This window comes from Pezoporus wallicus, unplaced genomic scaffold, assembly GCF_028554395.1.
Source record: "Pezoporus wallicus isolate ANWC-B61680 ecotype Strahan unplaced genomic scaffold, APGP_CSIRO_Pwel_v1 contig_10514, whole genome shotgun sequence".
NCBI lineage: Eukaryota > Metazoa > Chordata > Aves > Psittaciformes > Psittacidae > Pezoporus > Pezoporus wallicus.
The window spans coordinates 175080-194747 of NW_026637640.1; the positions used below are offsets into that span (position 1 = coordinate 175080).

At 54.2% G+C, this 19668-nt stretch overlaps 2 protein-coding genes across 2 annotated transcripts; one reads left to right on the forward strand and one right to left on the reverse strand.

Moving 5' to 3' along the window:
* Window positions 1–2203: 2203 nt before the first annotated feature.
* DUS3L (dihydrouridine synthase 3 like) lies at window positions 2204–8566 on the forward strand. Its single transcript, XM_057406753.1, has 12 exons — window positions 2204–2438; window positions 3063–3647; window positions 4114–4155; window positions 4253–4405; window positions 4668–4784; window positions 5098–5163; window positions 5240–5350; window positions 5801–5897; window positions 6416–6491; window positions 6772–6960; window positions 7041–7169; window positions 8435–8566. Exons 1-12 carry the CDS (start codon window positions 2388–2390, stop codon window positions 8505–8507), a joined length of 1689 nt encoding a protein of 562 aa, XP_057262736.1. The 5' UTR covers window positions 2204–2387; the 3' UTR covers window positions 8508–8566.
* A 2197-nt stretch (window positions 8567–10763) lies between these two features.
* Window positions 10764–19668, reverse strand: TIMM44 (translocase of inner mitochondrial membrane 44). The gene is made up of 13 exons (XM_057406754.1): window positions 19563–19668; window positions 18567–18674; window positions 18071–18241; window positions 17557–17637; window positions 16519–16668; window positions 15790–15929; window positions 15298–15383; window positions 14225–14317; window positions 13646–13770; window positions 12996–13046; window positions 12491–12580; window positions 11913–12023; window positions 10764–11134 (listed from the first exon to the last, which is right to left on the reverse strand). The coding sequence occupies exons 1-13, from the start codon at window positions 19590–19592 to the stop codon at window positions 11015–11017; spliced, it is 1356 nt and encodes a 451-aa protein (XP_057262737.1). The 5' UTR covers window positions 19593–19668; the 3' UTR covers window positions 10764–11014.

A 19668-nucleotide genomic window follows, 5' to 3' on the forward strand; every position in this document is an offset into this window, starting at 1 on the left:
ATAGGAGATTTACGAGCAATGGGAATAGTCTCCTTTGCAGAAGGCTGGGAGTTCTGCTGCACGGGGCCTGGAAACCAAGACTGGATTAAAGAAGTAGACAGTAGACACGAGGGGCGGATTTTGTTTTGACCAGAAGATGGATAGGACCCCACGGTTCCCCTCCAGCTCTAGCTCCCCTGCCCCATACATCAGCAGCAATCTCCCACCTGCCTCCTGTGGCCTCTGCCCCTTCCACAGTGACCCAGCAAAGGGTGTCAGAACATTCCTGCGCTGCTCTGAAGGCATCCAAACAAGTGTGAGCAGCCCAAGTTTCCATCCCAGCTGCGGAGGGGACCTCTGGGGGCTGCTGCAGAGCCTCATTTGTCAGCTCACAAATGGAGCAGCCAGAACCAGGGGCTTGACACATCCCAACCTTGGTGCTGGAGCACGGGGAAGGGGCAGGTCCGTTAACACACATCGCTTGTTTAACTTGGACGTTGAAGCTGCCTTAGTTCTCGCTGGTTTAGAGCTCACACTTTCCTGTAGCCAACCCTTCCTTTCGTTCCTGCCTCCTGGGCCTTTCCCAGTCACTCCTTGGGTACTGGTTTGCTTCAAAGCTGCTTTAGTGCTGCTGAAGGGGATTGAGGTGAGAGCTCCGGCGGTCCAAGCACCACACTCACCCATGAAAGCCGCCCAGCTCCTCACTCCCCAGCCCCTCTTCCACCCTCAGAATGCCCCGAAAGCAGCAAGGGGTGAAGCACCACCGAGAGCATCACCTCTCTGGACCAGACCCCCGGCATCCTTCACCCACATCCTCCACCAGCCACGGGTGGACACGAAGCTGCTTGGCTGCGTGTGGCTGAGCCCCTGGCACCTTGGCCTGTGTCCGGCTGGGATTCGGTGCCCAGGAGGCGTTGGCAATCCCAGGGGATGTGTTGGGAAGTTTGCCCAAGGCTCAGCCTCATGAAGGGAGCAGATCCGAGAGTCTGTGACCTCAGCTGATGCAGCGAGCCCGAGCGCTCTGACTTCAGGCTTATTGCCCTACGACAACAGCAATGAAATCACTTCATTGATCCCCAGGGCCTCATTTCCTCCCTTCCTGCCCTCAGCCAGGCCGGCGCTTGGAACAGCACTCTGCATTCCTCGCGTTTCACTTCCAAACTAATGAATACCCCATCAGCCCAAAGCTCCCCTTGGCAGCAGCCCCGCTCCATCACACAACCTGCCCACCCTCGGCAAGGGCAGGAGCGCCCTGCCAGGCTCCCAAAGGGCGTTTCTGATGGAGAGCCTGGAGACAGCAGCACTGAGGCAGCGGGAAACAGGAACACGGGGAAACCGAAGCCCCGTGTGCACAACCAACCCCTCCTGTGCTCCTAAACCAGCCCAACACGGGGGTCATTCCCCGAGGCCACGAGCAGAGCTGCCCTTCCCAGCAGCACCTAAAGGCAAAAAGCACGCGTTAGCATCAGCCTGCTCCCGCACCACGGCGCCGGGCTGGAAGCACGCTCATGGGAACGGAGAGGGCGTTCCTGACGGAGCTGAAAAGGCCTCCAAGGCCCTTAGAGGGGACGGGAGATGCTTCTTCAGTGGGACCCCAGGAACGGGCGACAGCCCCCACCAGGACGGAACCCAAAACGGGGGGGCAGAGCGGCCTCCTCCATCCCTCCGCGGCAGAGGAAGGTGCAGGGAGCACGGAGCCCTCCCACGCTTCTGCCAGGCTGAGCCTGGGGACAGCTCCGGCTGAGCACCCGAAGCAACCGGACCCTCTATTGAGCGCCTAACCCCTGCCCGAGGCCTCCCTCCTGCTCAGCACCCGCAGCATCACCGCCCCGCACCCGGGCGGACGCGGAGCCGCCCTGAGCCCGCACCGCCTCAGCCGCCCGTTTTATACCGCCCGCCAGGCCCCGCCCCCGTCACGTGGTCCCGGCGCGCCCCTCGCGTCATCGCTGTGCGCGGCAGCATGGCGGCGGCCCCAGGGGTGGCGCCGGTTCGAGCCCGGTGAGTGCGGGCCCAAGGCCGGGTCCCCCCCATAACCCCCCCGGTACGTGCCCGGCCCCTCCGCCCCCCGCCGGGGCCTCACGGTGCTGGGGCTCGGCAGGTTCCTCACCTCCAAGGAGCAGTTCCACGCGTACCTGCGGGACCGGGGCGAGGAGGAGGAGGAGGAGGAGGAGAAGGAGGAAGAGCAGCAGCAGGAGGAGGAGGAGGAGGAGGAGGAGGAAGAGCAGCAGCAGGAGGAGGAGGAGGAGGAGGAAGAGGTCGGCGTCGGCCAGGGCGAGCCCCCCGCCAAGCGGGTGAAGGCAGAGGGCACCGGACGGGATGAGGAAAGCCGAGAAGATGCTGCTGGAGCCGGGGAGAAGGAGCCCGTGGGGCGGAAGCGGGCGCGGGGGCAGAACAAGAGCAGACCCTGCATGAAGCCCAAGCTCTACGAGCAGAACCGGCTCTGCCCGGCGGTAACGCAGGTGGAGCACGGGGGAGCCACGCCGGGAATGGGGGTTTGGGATGCAGGAGAGGGGCTCTTCATCAGGGTGGGAGCGATAGGACAAGGGGTGATGGGTTCAAACTGGAACAGGGACGTTCAGGTTGGACGTAAGGCAGAAGCTCTGCCCTGTGAGGGTGCTGAGGCGCTGGCACAGGGTGCCCAGAGAAGCTGTGGCTGCCCCATCCCTGGCAGCGTTCAAGGCCAGGTTGGACACAGGGGTTTGGAGCAAGCTGCTCCAGTGGAAGGGGTCCCTTCCTGTGGTTGGAACTGGATGGGCTTTAAGGTCCCTTCCAACAAAAAACATTCCATGCTTCTATGATCCCTTCCTGCCCAAGGGCTCCATTTCTTTTTAAGCACATTGAAGCTGCCCTGGGGCAGGGATTGGGTAGCAGGGGCTGTGCTGGCTGGGAGGGATGAGGCAGGATGAGCTGAGCAGGACAAGTCAAGACATCCCCATTTGGGTGCATCAGTGCCCTCCTGCAGCATCTCATGGGGTACCCAACATCCCTGGGTGCCCAGCGCAGCTCTGGGCTGGGGCAGACTCAGCTTGGCTGGGTTTGAAGGTGCTTGTGCAGAGGTTTTCACCCCTCGTTCCTGTTGGAAGGGCTCTGCAGACAAGTGCTTCTTCGGGCCGCAGTGCCGGTTCCTTCACGACCTCGGTGAGTACATGGCCCTGAAGCCACCGGACCTGGGCCGCCGCTGTGTCCTCTTCGAAACCTTTGGCAAGTGCACGTACGGGGTCACTTGCCGCTTCGCCCGGGCCCACCTCGGGGATGGCTTCCAGAACATCATCAACCCGGAGCTGGCCGGGCAGTGGGAAGGGAAGGCGCTGGTGAGGAACAGCCTCTCCAAGGAGCTCCAGCACCGCCTGCGCAAGAGGAAGTTCAGCTTCAAGAGGGCCGAGGAGTTCCTGCGTGCTCTGGCCAAGCCCCGTGGTGGTGGCAGGAAGGGAGGCAACGCCACGGGGTGTTCTGCAGGGGAGCAGGAGGTGCCCAACTGCGCAGCACCCCAGGAGGGCCATGGGGACGATCCCGCCTGTCCTGTGCTACCAGAGCAGGGAGAAGATCCCAAAGCAGATGGCTTGCAGAGTCCCAGCCCTACAGGTGATGAGGAGGCGTCCTCCATCCAAACAGTGGGCCCAGTGACGGACGAAGACGTGATAAAACCACGGCCGTGTGAGAAGAAGAAGGTGAGGATTTGGCTGAGGGCTGCTCTCTCTTGTGTACCTGATAAGAGACTGGGTGAGAGGCAGGCAAAGGACAAAGCTGCCTGGGAACCACGTTAGTGTCATGAGGGGAAGGACGCAGGGATTTGGTGTTGTCCTTGGAGGGGTACTGCCCAGAGCATTGCCTCCTGCCTCTCCTCCTCGTCACCTCCATCCTTGCCTCCATTACCCAGTCTTGCATCCTTCTCTGTCTGTAACTGCTTTGAGTTTCCCCCAAGCTGAGCAGGATTGAGTGGATCAGGTTTCTGGTTCTTCTATCCAAATGGTAGATTCTCAGGGAATAGTTGAGTTTCTCCAACAAAACGGTGTTTTCCTGGGTTACCCACTGAGTTTCACCCAAGGCAAGCGATAACACTGCTAACAGAGATCTTCCTGTTTAACCACTGCTGGTTCAGCTCTGCTAACGTGCTCCTCCGTCCTTGTTTCCCAGCTGGAAATCCAAGGCAAGCTCTACTTGGCTCCACTGACCACGGTAGGTGGATAGTTCTGTCCTTGCTTCACAAGTTGGGGTCACTGCGTTCGGAACAGGGCAAAGCTGCTGACAGAGCATCTCCCCGTGTCCCCTGCAGTGCGGTAACCTCCCTTTCCGAAGGATCTGCAAGCGCCTGGGGGCAGATGTCACCTGTGGGGAGATGGCCGTGTGCACCAACCTGCTGCAGGGCCAGGCCTCCGAGTGGGCTCTCCTCAAACGCCATCACACCGAAGACATTTTTGGGGTGCAGGTGAGCGCTGTCATTCTGACAACCAAGCGGGTGAGAGCTCATGGGATGGCTTGGGGTGGAAGGGACCTTAAAGCTCCTCCAGCTCCAACCCCTGCCACGGGCAGGGACCCCTTCCACTGGAGCAGCTTGCTCCAAGCCCGTGTGTCCAACCTGGCCTTAAGCACGGGGATGGGGCACCCTGTGCCAGGGCCTCAGCACCCTTGTGATGATACCTCACTTCTGAGGAGCTGCTGGAGCTCCTGCCCCTGTCCCTCTTTGGTAGCTGGAGGGAGCATTTCCAGACACGATGACCAAATGTGCCGAGCTCCTGAACCAAACAATTGAAGTGGACTTTGTAGACGTCAACGTCGGGTGTCCCATTGACCTGGTCTACAAGAAGGTAAGAAGATGTTTTGCGGCGTGGTTTGCTTCCTTCAGTAGGTGCTGGTCTTTCTCATTCCTCACTACCCGATCTGATCCAGAGCTCCCAGTTCATTTGTGGGCACTAGGCTTCAGCGAAGAAGCTCTTCAGAGATGGTTGCCTGTCTCTGACCCAAACTGGGAGGGAAAAGGGCTGTGGGTTTTTAGTTGAAGAGTCCCCCCATCTCCAAGTCTTCCTTGCATCCCTGAGGGCTGCTATGGAGCAACTCCAGGAGCCTCTTCCCTCCGGAAGGAGGCAGCAAGTCCTGCCTGTGCCGTGTTGTGTCCCGCAGGGAGGAGGCTGTGCCCTGATGACTCGGTCCAACAAGTTCGAGCAGATTGTCCGGGGCATGAACTCGGTGAGTGGGGGCAGCAGGAGAGGAGCTGATGGAGCCAACCCCTGCCCCAGCCGGGCCTCATTCTGCTGTGGTGCAGGTGCTGGATGTGCCGCTGACCGTGAAGATCCGGACGGGGGTGCAGGAGAAGATTAACGTGGCTCATAAACTCATCCCCAGGCTCCGGGAGTGGGGAGCAGCCATGGTCACGGTACAGGGACCCTTGCTGTGGTGCCTGGGGAGCTCTGCTTCCATGTCCCAGAGCACAGCGTGGGGGTGACCTTCCCCTTCCCCACAGCTTTCAAGCACCTTTGACCAGCTGCCTCCTGTCTTTTAGCGTTTCCTGCTAATAACAGGTTAAAATGGGGGTGCAGAGAGCATCTTCCTGCATGCTCCTGAGCCTTATATCCATTACAGGGGGAGATTGTTCCTTGCAGTGCTCTGGGAACAGAGGTTTTGCCCAAATAAGCCTCCTTACGGCAGGGTTGGGAAGTGGTGGGACCATCTCGGGTGCATGGGGATGGGTAGATCCTGCCCACAGTGAATATTTCCTTTGACTCCTGGGGTGGGCCGCAGCTCCAGAGGGATCCCTTACCCCAGCCTCTTCCTCTCTGCCTCCTCCTGGCATTCCATGAGGTCTCGCTGTGACTTCCCTCCCCAGCTCCACGGCCGCTCCAGGGAGCAGCGCTACACGAGGAGCGCTGACTGGGACTACATAGCAGAGTGTGCCCAAGTAGCCAGCCCCATGCCTCTGTTTGGTAGGTGATGCTGTTGTGTTGTGTTGTGGACTGAAGGTGCTGAGGGTTTGAGCTTAAAAGGACAAACCAGCCCCCCCCCCCCAAGGACATTTGGCCTGGGGGAAAGGCTGGAGCATCCCTGGTGGTGGTGATGACACGATGGAGTCTTGTGCTGATCTGCCCATGTGCCTGGGGCTGTGTGTGATGAGCACTGAGCAGAGGAGATGGAGGAGGACAAGGAACAGGCACCAACCACGTGGGTTTTAGCAGATGCTTTCTCCCGTGGGCACCATGGCACAGACAGTCCCAGCTAAACCTTCAGGGTAGGAGTTGGGAGAGGAAGAGGGGAGAAGGCTCTGACGTTCCCCTTACAAGGAGAAGGAATCGGATACATCCGTGGGGCGTTTCTGATTCAGAAACAGGAGCCCCAGAGCCTCTTTGGGCAATCTGGCGCTTGGCCCCTGTGTCCATTCTGAGCTTTATCCCATGCCTGCATTAACATCACTTTGACCGCTGGCTTCTCCCTTCCTTCTGGACAGGGAATGGTGATATTCTGTCTTACGAAGATGCGAATCGAGCCATGCAGACGGGAGTCTCGGGAATCATGATTGCAAGGCAAGTGCCTGGGTTTCCCCTTTGCTATTGCTGCAGGAGTCCAAAAAGGATGGAGAAAAAGATCCTTTTATAAGCCCAAACCGTGAGAAATTCCCTCTTGGTGAAAGTCCTCTGTGGAAATGGGTTAAAGCCGTTCCCATCTGGGGGAGCATCCAGCAGCTTCCTGTTTGAAACAGGGAACTGGGCTGGCAGAGAAGTGCTGGGAAGTCTCTTAAACGAGTTGGCATCTTCAGAAGCATCGGTCATGGCAATAACGATGCCCCTTGGGTTTTGGCTGCAGAGGGGCACTCATCAAGCCGTGGCTTTTCACTGAAATCAAGGAACAGAGGCACTGGGATATCTCCTCCAGCGAGAGATTCGAGCTCCTCAGAGACTTCACCAACTACGGCCTCGAGCACTGGGGCTCCGATACTCAGGGAGTGGAGAAGACCAGGAAGTTCCTGCTGGAATGGCTCTCGTTCCTGTGCAGGTGATGCCTCCCAGCTGAGAGGGAAGCCCGTGCCCGCCTGCGCGCAGCACACGCTGCCATTGCATTGCGTCCCATTGCAGGTACATTCCCGTTGGCTTGCTGGAATTCCTACCTCAGAAGATTAATGAGCGGCCGCCCTACTACATGGGGAGAGACTACCTGGAGACACTGATGGCGAGCCAGAACGTGGATGACTGGATCAGAATAAGGTCAGAAAGCGCTGAAGTTCATTTCAGTTCCTACAAGGGACATCCCAGAGCCCTGCAGTGACTTCATGCGTCCTCCAGAGGGGTTGTTAGGAAGCAGCGAGGGGCAACCAGGGCTTTAGTTCAGGGTTTGAGCTGAGTTTGGAGAAGAGCTCTCCCAGTGCCTGCATCAGCTTCAGCAGGTCCTGCAGTGCCTCTCGCTGACCGCTCTCATGCCGCGTTGTTCGTCCCAGGACACACGGAGGAACCAAGGGAGGAAGCACAACCATGGGGTGTCTCGGGCTTTCAGCATCAGATCCCTGTGTGCTGTCTGGACAGTCCTGCCCTGCCAGGCCCGCATCCTGTTCCCATCCCCAGGCTGGGAGAGCTGAGCACGTCCCCCCTTTTCCATGAGCTGAGAGCTGAGTCCATGCAGCAGAGAGCAGGAAACTGGTTTTCCCCAAGTCCTCAGGCACTGGCTTGAGCTGTCTTTGCAGGCTCAAAAATGAGAGCTGGAGCAGGCAGCTGCTGTTCCCCAGCTCATGGAAACAGAGATGAGCAAAACCAGAGCTTGGCTACAGCCTTCTGTGGCTTTGCTGATCCTCATCCGTTCTCTTAGCACTGGGACCAGCTGCCTAAAGCCACGTTACGAGCACAGCGAGTTTTGATCAGCACTTCTAAATGCCATTTTCCAAGCAGAACCTGCCCACGTGAGGCTGCTCAGCGTCCCCTCTGGTCTCTGCAGTGCCATTTATAGCCAGAACTCAACATTTTAGAGCAGTTGAGGTTTATTCATTTAAGCTCATTTTAAGGAGACACTAACTAGAAGCAGGGCTTTCTAGCTCTGCTTTTGCGCTGGAGATTGAGGCTCTTGCTGTGCAATTCTGTGCCCTGCTGGGATACTCTGACATGGCTTATGGAAAGCTTTAGTGATGCTGAGGCATCCAGGAAATAAGTTAAACCTCCTGGACTATAAAGCAAATGACTGCACTGAAAAGGCAACGTGTGAAACAGTTGTTAATCTTAAGCCAGGCTAAATCTGAGCGTGGGAGAACTGCTTTCCATCATCGTAGGATCTGCCCTCCAATGCTTTTTGGCACTACGAGGGGTTTGGCTCTGCACGAGCACAGTGAGGGGTGGGGAGGAGCTTCTCAGAGGCTGGGGGTGATTTCCAGGTTCATTTGACCCCTGTGGCTGCGCTCTCCATCGCTGCAGAGCCCCCAGGGTACCGGTGCCTCTTGCACTGACCACAAACCTCACCTGCTCTCTCTTGCACTCTTGTCTTCCAGCGAGCTGCTGCTGGGCCCCGTGCCCCCCAGCTTCACCTTCCTGCCTAAGCACAAAGCCAATTCCTACAGATAGGGCTGAGGAGGCCCCTTTCCCATGGCCTGGAGTCAAGAGGAGGCGTTGGGATGGTGCGTGCAGGCTCTGAAAGGAAATAAAGCTGTGACGTTCGTAGCAGTGTGGCTGCTTTCACACCCGGTGCCTGCCCCACGTTGTGCTGCGGCCTCACCAGCGCAGACCCAGCTCTGAAGTCACCAGGATGGAGGCCAGGAGGGATCTTTGGCCTCCGGTTCCCAGCAGCAGTTGTCCTGACTCCCCCACACCACACAGTGCTCAGAGCAGCAACGAGAGGCCTCTTCCTACCACGATGGCTTTGGTAGTGCCAGATCCTCCCGGTACAAGGAGGGGATGTTCTAACCCAGCCCCTGGGGGCCTGTAAAGCACCAACAGCCCCAGCATCCCGCGATGGGATGTTGAGCAGGATCCAGCCAGGGAACAGCAGTCCCCTTCCAAGGGGGATCTACAGCTGCTTGTTTCCTATCAGGAGACTGAAGGACCCCACAGCACTGCTTGAGGGGGGGCTAGTGACACTGCAGCACTTCTGTGTGCCCCACACAATGCAGCACAGGCAATGGGCACAGCTGCATCGACCATGTGGCACAAAGAGGTGCAGATGGAGCTGGGTCCCCATATGGCTCTGCTGAACCAAACTGCTCATTTTCGCCCTCAAAATGACTATAATAGCACTTGCACTCAGCCTCTGAGGGTACCCCAGGCCCCTTTAACACCGTAGAGGTGTGGGGAAGCAGAGTTTAGGGAATGGGGGATGTTAGAGATTTAATGAGTGCGTGCCTGTGTGGGCAGGGAGGGAACACAGGGGACATCAGGAAATGGTACAGGAGGTGCCAAAGCCCCTCTTGAGCCCCACATCTGAGCTGCTGAAGGGCACCGAGGCACCACCAGTGGGGAAGGAAATGGTGGGGGATGCCCTGTCCCCTTCCCTGGGGGAGCCAGGACAGACCCGCAGCCATAGGAGAAGCTCTGGAAGCTTCCACAGCACCAGCCAAGACCCCTCCACACACAGCAATGCCTTTGAGCAGGCCAGCAAGCCCAGGCCTACCTGGTGCTACTGGGAAATGAAGAGCCCGACCTCCAGCTCACTGAGCAGTATTCCAGACCAATGGAAAATCCTCCTCCTGCTCCTCTCTCCAAACTGGACCTGCCAGGAGTTTGCTGCTTGTGATTTACTATAAATAAAACATTAGCCCCCAAGAGAATTCATTATGCCAAGAGCTAGAAGCAAAATGAGGTTCCACTTCAAAGGAACTGATCTGGACACCCAGAAGAGGACGAACTGGGAATGATTCTCTTTAATGGCAAGGAAGTGCTGACCTGCATCCCCCTGGTCTGTGCAGGGGCAGACCACAGCAGCAGGTCACTCCTTTGACTCCCCATTCCCCCAGCAATATTCTCCCCTCACAACCACGCTTCCCATAAGGAGGCAGTTGAGGAACTGATCCACATCACAGCTCCCAAACCCAGAGTCTCCTGTGAGGGTACCAGCAGCTCATCCCCCAACACCTTCCCATTGCCACCAAGGGGGTGCTGTCCCCATGAAGCACGAGTCCCCCTGGTGACAACAGCCACGCTCAGGACCCACTTCACACAGGAGATGTGTGGCTCACACCCTCTGTTCTCATCCCATGGAATAAATACCTGAGCTCCAGAGGTGATGTTCTACCTGATACTGCATTTTATTGACTCCTGTGTTGCTGCTCTGTCCATCCCCGCCCCTGAGCACCATCCTAGCACCCTGCCTGCTGCCCCCTCCCAGTTACAGCCTGTCCCCCCCCCACTATCACATTAACCCAGCACAGAAAGGCAGTTGTGCACTCCTTAGTGGTACCAGTGGACACAATGAACACAGCACCCAAACCAACGTTCCCAGTGCAAAGCTGTGGCTGTATGGATGGTACCAGCCTCAAGAACCTGCCTCAAGAACCTGCCTGATGATGCCAAACCCCTCCACACCAAGAGCATTACATGCAAACTTGTTTGTATTTGGTTTGGTAAAGTGCAAGACACTGCAGCAACAGAAGGCTTCTTGGTGTGACTCCACAAGAGTCAGCCAAGACCAATGTGCCTTAAAAGCACCTCTGAGATCTTCTGGGGGATGCTTTGAGGCCACCAGAGGATGACAGCAGATGGGAATCAGACCTGGCACGTCTCACTCTCCAATACCCACCTCTGTGCAGCACTGGAAGCACTGGGAAACACACGGGAGACAACCAGCCTCCTTCAGCCACGATTAAAAAAGGAGCCAACAGCAGCTGCTCGTGTCTCAGACCTTTCACTGGCAATCTCCCTACACCCTTACAGTGCCACAGCAAAGCAGAAGGCAGGTACTCGTCCAGTTCATGACTGGGATTGGCACAATGAGGGCACACGGAACAGCCCCCTCTTGCCAAAGGAACCAGTCCAGCCTCTTTCCCTCATCCACAGTCCATCCCACAGCAGCCAGGTGCGAGGGCAGAGATGGAGCCACTTCCAGAGAGGTACAGGAAGCCCCTGGGTTGCAACTGTCCTCAGAGAACCTGCTCAGTGCTCGATGAGGAAATGTCCAGTAGCCTCCATGCAGCGTAGGGGTTGAGCTCGTCCTGGTCTCTGCAGAGTGCCCACACGTACAGCATCCGCAGCACCTTGTCCTGGAAGGGAAATCCTGCTGTTAGAGCCTGCGGGATGCTCAGAGACCTCACCCAATGGGGACAGGCTCCAACCTCCTCCAGAGACTGCCCTCAGGAGTTCACCCTCTGGTTCTAAGCCTGAAGGTGCTGAGTAAGGACAGCGGCTGGAAACATGTTACAGCCAGGAACAGATAAACCTTTGATTTCCAAACTCAGAAGGAAGGTTTTCAACTTAGAATCATAGAATGGTTTGGGTTGGAAAGGACCTTAAGATCATCCAGTTCCAATCCCTTAGAGCCTGGACTAGAGACAGTGGTTGCAAAAAGCCAAGTCTTTATTAAATGCATGTATTAAGCCAGTCATTTCCTCCATCCCCTGCAAATGAGCTGACTCCAGCTCCCACCCTGTCTGCCAAGCATCTTTGTGCTCTCCTCTTACAGCGCCCTTTGTGAAAGGAAGAACAGACCAGGATCAGGTAGAAGCTCTGGGATGGAGTTTCAGTGTACAGCAGGAGAGTTCAGTTCTGTCCCAGAGGAGCAGAACTCATGGTGATAACTACAGGCAGGGAGCTACTTAATGCTCAGTTAATGGGGTTTAACACTTTGAGAGTCTGACAGGAAGAAACAGCCCACACTGAGCTGCACCAAGGACCTAACCCACAAGGTACAGTATTATTCCTACCAGTCAATGCAGTATGTGTGACACCCCTGCTCCAGATGCACCAAGATGAATCCTAACACCCAGGATGATTAACAGGGGACTAAGAGAGAAAGCACCTCCAGCTGAGAGCATTTCTTACCGGGTCACCTTCCACCACTTCCCCTTTCTGGTTCTTAATTACCAGCACGACCTGAGCCTGGAAAGTGATGATTAAAACTGGTCCCTGCTCCATCATCTTCCCCATGGCCAGCTGCAATGGAAGAAAATCCCATCAGGAAACAATTCCTGCAGATTAGGGTATGAACATCAAGTATTTAACACCACTGCTCTGGCCTGACATAGCTAACGCTGACAATCCCACCCTCTCCAGAGCTGCACCTGGGTATTCCAATTGGGTTATACCTTCTCCTCAATACTAATGTCACTCCATTCAGTATTTAAAGAGCTTCTTAACTGCAGTGCAGAGAGGAATGAAGAACTGAGGTTTGTTTCCCAAAGCTGTGCTCTGATAACATACAGGTCTCTTCCTGCCTCTCTTTGTGGGGATGCAGAATGCTCCAGAGGATGTTGTTCTTCAGGAACTCTGGAGTTACCTTTTGGGGTAGCCCAGCCAGTAACTACCTCCAACTTAAGTCAGAGCAAAGAAGAAAAGCCCTCCTCAGGTCATGAGTTTCTAATTCATCCTCTCTAAAGTGAAACACAGGAAAGGGCACTCACATCAATGTTGTCAATGTCCAGAATCCTGGAGTGGAACTGGAGCCCCATGGCTTTGGCTTGCTGGATGGGATGAGCAAGCTGACTGTAAGTCTAAATGAAGCAACAAACTTGTGTTACACGTTTGAATTTGTTCTGTCACAAAGAAAAAGGGATTTTCTGCTTAGAGAGAACCACCAGCAATGACAAGGAAAGTCAGGGTTTTGCAGATAGGCTGAACACAGAGGTCTTGCCAAGCATCAAACAGCTACAGCAGATGCTCTGGCCTTCACAGAACCAAAGGCTCACTAAAACCCCCACTCTTCAGCTCACAGCCAGACTATTCCAGAACTCCTGCCCATATACTTGACTGCATTAGTGTTTTCTAGTACGTTCCCTGGGGAAGCAGGTGGGCAAAGCAGGTAAGCAACATCACAGATCCAACAGCTTGCAAGCAAAGATGGCACAATACACCTACTTATAAGGGAGAATCATCATCTTTCCAGAGAGTCTGAGTAGCTCTACTCACCGCTTCATAGCACCAATCTTTGAGGATATCAAGCTCTCCAGACATCATAGACTGAAAGAGGAAATGGAATAAAATAGGAATGTTTTTCGTTTTAGCTCATCCTATAATGCTGCCTCATGACTAGAAGCATTCTGAACACTTCTACAGGTGTGTCAGCATGTATTAAGTGAGACAAATCATTCCCTGCACTGTTTTAGGATGAGAAGATCACACTTTGCTCTCTCTTAGCTTCTTCCTCTCTTCAAGCCTCAGATTTTCCAGTCTCATACAAATCCCAGCCAATTTCTGCTGTACTTCAATTCCACTGCTTTCACTCTGTCTTTCCTCACGGACTGTTACAGTGAGAGGAACTATATCCATTACACCTGAAGTCACAGCCTTCAGCAGTGCTGTCCTGAGTGGTCCTTAAAAACATGAAGTTCCACAGACCTTCCTTGACTAGGACCATTTCTCATGAGCTCCTCTTTGCAAGCAGTCACAGACCACTTAGACTCCAGTAGTACCTACACACCAAATTCCTTCCCTTATCAATATCTGATAGCACCATTTGCCCAGTGCTGTTCATTCCCAGAATGGTTTGGGTTGGAAAGGACCTTAAGATCATCCAGTTCCAACCCCCTGCCATGCATCACACTGCAGCCCCTCCTCACCTCCAGGACATTGGGGATTATATCAAACTCGCACTGCTTTAAGAACCGGTCTTTGTCAAAGGATGGATCCACTTTGAGTATCTCTGTTAAAACCTCCGACATTTCTGTCTTCGAGAACAATCCACCTGAAAAACACCTCAGTGAGACCGGTGGCACAACAACTGCCACAGGGAACAAGGGAAAGACGTTTGGGGAGACAACAGAAGGAAGGAGGAGGCACTTGGGACCATCTGCGGTTTAAAGGTAAGCTTCAGCTTTATCCCATGCAAGCACTTGTCACGGCACTGCACGTCTGATCCAGCAGCAGCCTGCCACTACATGATACTGGGTAATGATCCATGCCAAATGCTGTAAAGCTCCAGAATCATGGAATCGTGGCATGGTTTGTGTTGGAAGGGGCCTTAAAGCTCATCCAGTTCCAACCTCTGCCACGGGCAGGGACACCTTCCATAGCGCAGCTTGCTCCAAGACCCTGTGTCCAACCTGGCCTTAGGAACACGTGGAGGACAACAGCAGTAGCAGGCACCAGAGCAGAGCTGAGGCCAGTGATGCTCTTCCAGAGCAAGGGTGCAACGTTACCTATTAAGTCCGTGACTTTGTCTGTGACGGCTCTGGAAGCTCGAATGAATGCGTTATCACTCTCATCATACTTCATCTTCATCTCAAAGAACCCTGGAAGGAGAGGAGCTGTGAGCAGCAACGTCCTTCCACTAAGAAACAACATGCAGTGGACTGCAGAGCAAACCCGTTGCTTCCCTTCTAAATCACTTCAGTGATTAACAGCTATCCACTCCAAAAGTTTCTTTTCTCCTCATCTTCCTGCACTGTTCTTAACTACCAATAATTGTAATGAGGAGAATGATGCTTTCTCTGACTGCAGCTGCCAGAAACTCTGGAGCTTCTATTCAGATTTCCAGGTAGAAAATACACCAGATTTGCTCACAGCAGTAACAGCCTCCTTACAGCCTTGATTCAGTCCGCTACAAGGGGTAGCAAGATGTGGAACCAACACCAGGAAGTTTAACTGGGGCTGCACGTCAAGAATAGATCACAAAATCACAGCATGATTTGTGTTGGAACCTTAAAGCTCATCCAGTTCCAACACCTTCCACCAGAGCAAGCTGCTCCAAGCCCTGTCCAACCTGGCTTGAACACTGCCAGGGATGGGGCAGCCACAGCTTCTCTGGGCACCCTGTGCCAGGGCCTGGCCCCTCTCACAGGGAAGAACATTCACTAAGTTCAGGGTTTGTATTAAAACCAGGCAGAAGGCAAAGTTCCACAGGTTCCAGAAACCAGCTCACTCAATACAAGATCTTTCCTCATCCCAAGCTCAAGGTCAGGAAGAAGCGACCTGCCCTCTCCCTGCTGATGTGCATGCATGAGTGCCCTGGCCTCTTCCCAGTGCCAGAGGAAACCTGACTAGAAAACAATGGAAAACAGAAGAGAGTTCAGCTCTTTAAGCAGCTCTGAAAGCAGGATGTGGTACCTGCAGGGAGCAGGGACTGATCAAAACCAACCCCTGACTGAAGAGGGGCCTGAACATAGATGGAGCATCACGTTGAGCCCGGTTGCACAGATGGCACGAGATCCAACCCTGCAAGAATCACAACTGGGAAAGTAAGGTGCTTTTCCATTGTCTTTGGAACACTTACTATTGAAGACCACGTTGTTGTCCTTGAAATCTTTCCACTGCTGATACCATTTTGAGTCTTTGTGCAGCACCACACCCATGGCCTCCCTAGAAAGGACACAGGACACGGGTGCTTGTGAGCAAGTAACTTACAGCTGAGTGCAAATAAGGAGAACATCCTGAGGAGTATCAATGCAGCATCACTGAAGCTGACACACCACAGAAACATGGCTTAGCGTGGCGAGGCAGCAGAGGAAGCAAAGGAGCTCAGACTTAGTGCTGCCAAACGTAATTCAACAGCAAGATGTTAGGAAAGAGGACACACAGGCCAGTCAGGAATTCACATCAGAACCTTGTGCACCCACTTTAGCATTTTATGTGCCCAGTTTTGCTATTGCAAGGTTCAGTATCGGCAGCTTCTGAGGGAAATCTGCTCTTAGACCCACCTGTGCTGCCAGGTCAGGCCTCACCCCACAGCCCTCCTGTATCACCCTAAATGCCACCCCATACTTACTCATTAGCCTCAAATATTCGCTCCTCTTTAATACTCTCTCCTGAGAACTCTGTTCTTTTCCGTAGGCGCTCCGGACGTTTGTAAGGACCGGTCTGTCCTAAGACACTTTCATCTATCTCCTTCTTGACTGTTTCTACTCCCTGAAAGGACAACATCCCCGTTAGGTTCATTTACTGTTTCCCCCCATTCCCCAGAAACTGGAAAGCACTTCTGCTGAAGGAAGAAATAAATACATAAAGAGGCCACAGGTTATTCTCCTCTCCCTTAGTCACCAAATGCTTCTCTGCTGATGTCTACTGGCATGCACACCAGTACCAAGGCCTTCTGCTTAAGAAGTCAACAGTCTAGAACACCAACTGGATGGTTGTATGGGATCTACCCGAAGAAAAGAGTCCCATATATTCAGCTCCAACCCCCTACCATGGGCAGGGACCCCTTCCCCTAGAGCAGCTTGCTCCAAGCCCCTGTGTCCAACCTGGCCTTCAACACTGCCAGGGATGGGGCACCCTGTGCCAGCACCTCAGCACCCTCACAGGGAAGAGCTTCTGCCTAAGATCTAACCTGAACATGCCCTGTTTCAGTTTCAACCCATCACCCCTTGTCCTGTCGCTACAGACCCTGATGACGAATCCCCTCCAGCATCCTTGTAGCCCCCTTCAGATACCAGAAGGCTGCTCTGAGGTCACCACGCAGCTCTGGACACAGTCAAACCTTACAGCTGACAGGTACCTGAGAAATAGCTTTGAAGGCTGCTGTCCTGCCCAATTTCTCCCCTCCTTTTGTCACTGACTCTGCAGACTGCTTTGCTGTTTTTGCTGCTCCTTCCACACCTTCCTTTATCTTCCGGCCAATATCACTCCTACTGACTTCATCCAAACTCTGCAAGAAAACACAACATGAAAGAAAAGCTGAGGTCAGGTGAAACTGCTGGAAACTGATACTGAGTAACTCCTCTTTGGCATGAGGAGGTCTTTAGCATTCACACAGGACGAAACTAACCCAACCTAAGGTGAGCACACAGCTACATGTCACAGGGGAGACTGGCTGGGACACTATGGCTTGGCACTGCAGCATTGTCCAACACCTCTTTGCAGAACAGACTGGGCTGCTCATGGGACCACACACATCTGTAATAGCTGCTACCCAGAGGTTTTAACTCTTTTTTCCCTTGATATCTGCAAGAAGGACCAATGATGCCAGCATTTAGATAGCCAAGCCCTCCCCCTTGAAACAATCTGCTTCTTCAGAGCAGGTACAGGAGCAGTGGAGATGGCTCTCTGCTATGCAACTCTTGCTGCACAATCAGGAAACACTCTTCTCAATCCCACACCTTCATACCCATCACTTCAGCTGTTTTTACAGAGCCAGGACCTTGTATACAAGATGTTAAAAGGACTCTGCCAGCAGCTGGTCGCCCTTTTGTTCTGCACTGGCACACGTCAGATCCTCAGGGATCCTGGAATTGTCACCAGCAACAGGCAACCAACCCTGGATGGCTCACAAGCCACAGCTTCAGAGGAAGAGAAATGACAGGGTGCCAGTACCAAATGGTTTTCCCTGGTTATCAATGGCATTTGGCTGATGAAGATGCTCACAGCACCTTCAACAGCACTGAAAAGATACCAGTTATGTCCCCCTCAGCAAAGAGCTTTATGTCCAGCTCGTAACTACACGCAGCTAAGCCACACCAAAGCACATTTACACAGATGGAGAGTGAAGGAGCAGAGCAGAACGTGGGGACCGGCTTCTTCCACAGCTGCCTTTTACCTCTTTCACTGTCCCAGTTATTTCTCCAAGTTTCTTTTTAATCACTTCTGAGGTCTTCACTGTTTCTGATTCAATGGTTTTCTGTGGGGAAAAAAAAACATGCTGCAGGTAACTGAGAAGGGAAAACACTCAAGCCCAGTTTAGCACACAGCACAGCCCCTTAATGCTGCCACTGAGAGCAAAAGGGCTCCACCATAGGGAGCATCCTCCTTGAGGAACTACCATCAGAGGGGCATTTATGCAACTTGTGCTGTTTATAGCTCTTCAAAGACTGCAAAATAAGGGTTTAAATTCTAATGCCTCCTTCTTTCATCTGCTCATTATTTGGGAAGTCCAGTGAAGGGGCTGCTGGAAAGATTTTCCACTCAATCCCAGTATTTCCAGCCAAGCAGAACTTCCCATGAGAACAGACATGCTGAATTCAGGTCATCTGCACAAAGATTCAAATCTACATTCACAATGGTAACAGCTCAGTGAGTGGGCAATGAAAGCACCAAAGGGATTCCTGACTTACATATTTCCTCCTCGCTTCTCGAAGAGCATCAGATTCTTCCAGCTTTTTAGCTTCATCTCGGAATTTCTTAATGCTTTCTTTCATCTCCTTGTTTTTCGCTAATTCCTGTTTGATGTTCTCCACAAAGCCTGATATAAAACCCTTTCTTCCTCCCGAAGAGTAGCATCTAGACTAAAGAAAAGCATTCCATGTTGTAGGATCCAACAAGACATTAAATCAGACAGGAGTCAAAGCCAGCAGCTAGATTTACTTAAACCAAGCACTGAGTCACTTCTAACAGAGTAAATGTTGTGGGGAATACAAAGCCACCTTGAAAAAGCAGCAGCTTAACCTCAAAAGAGCCAATGTCCAACACTTGATCAAATACATCTTAACAAGTAGAAACTTTCCACCTACAGCTGGTGATTCTCAGAGATCCATCCCGATTGAGCAGATCAGTGCTCTGATGAGAAAGCACTTTTGACCTGAAATAAGAAGAAGTCGGCTGTTAACCAACCTGATGGGTCTCTAAACCAGGTGGGCTCATGCCATACACTGTACCCCTGGGGACTGCAGGAACTGGGTATCTTCTGGATATCAGCCACATGCCATTGATGAGACATTTCTGCAACAAAAAGGGAAGGTTTGGTGTACAATACAAGAGGACAGAAACCCAGAAGAGCCCAAGAAGAAAAGAAAGAACACCGCAAACAGACAGCATTGAGTGTGCTCCTGAGAAAACATCCCAAAGTGCTGCCAAGAAACACTGGAGGCTGATTGTAAAATCACAGCATCCCAGCCTGGGCTGGGTTGGAAGGGACCTTAAAGCTCCTCCAGCTCCAACCCCTGCCAGGGCAGGGACCCCTTCCACTGGAGCAGCTTGCTCCAAGCCCCTGTGTCCTGCCCCTGAGCACTGCCAGGGATGGGGCAGCCACAGCTCCCCTGGGCACCCTGTGCCAGCGCCTCAGCACCCTCACAGGGAAGAGCTTCTGCCTCAGAGCTCATCTCAGTCTCCCCTACTGAAGTTTAAACTTTGGGCAGAAAACACCAACCACCTGCACTGCCCATGGCACCACACAGCGGGTTTTAAAGCCGCAACCTCTGCATTCAGCTCAACACTTGTGTACATTCAAGCTTGGCAAGAGCCCGGTAGAGCCGGGCTGCAGCGGCCTGGGCTCGCCCTGCGCTGAACGGCGACAAAGGAGCCACGGCCCGGTTCCAGCCGCGCCGCAGCCCTCACAGAGCCCCGGGCAGGGCCCGAGCCGCAGCTCCGGGGCGGGAAGGGAGCCGGTAACCGGTAACCGGTACCCGCACCTCGGCACCGGCCGCGCCGAGCACTCCCCGCGCGGCCCAGCGCGCTCAGCCCCGCGCTCCCCCTCACGGCATCCCCGGCTCGGTACCGCGGCCCAGCGCTGCCTCCCGCCGCCCCTCGGCCATCAGCGGAGCCGGACCGAGCCCCCGGCGGAGGCGGTCGCGGTCGCGGTCCCGGTCCCGGCCCCGGCCCCGCTCTCACCCGACAGCCACCGGCCGCCGCCGCCGCCATCTTCCAGCGCAGCGTGTGACCTTCGGGCGGCGCCGCGCAGTGACGTCATGGAGCGCGCTGCCCACGTGCACCGGGG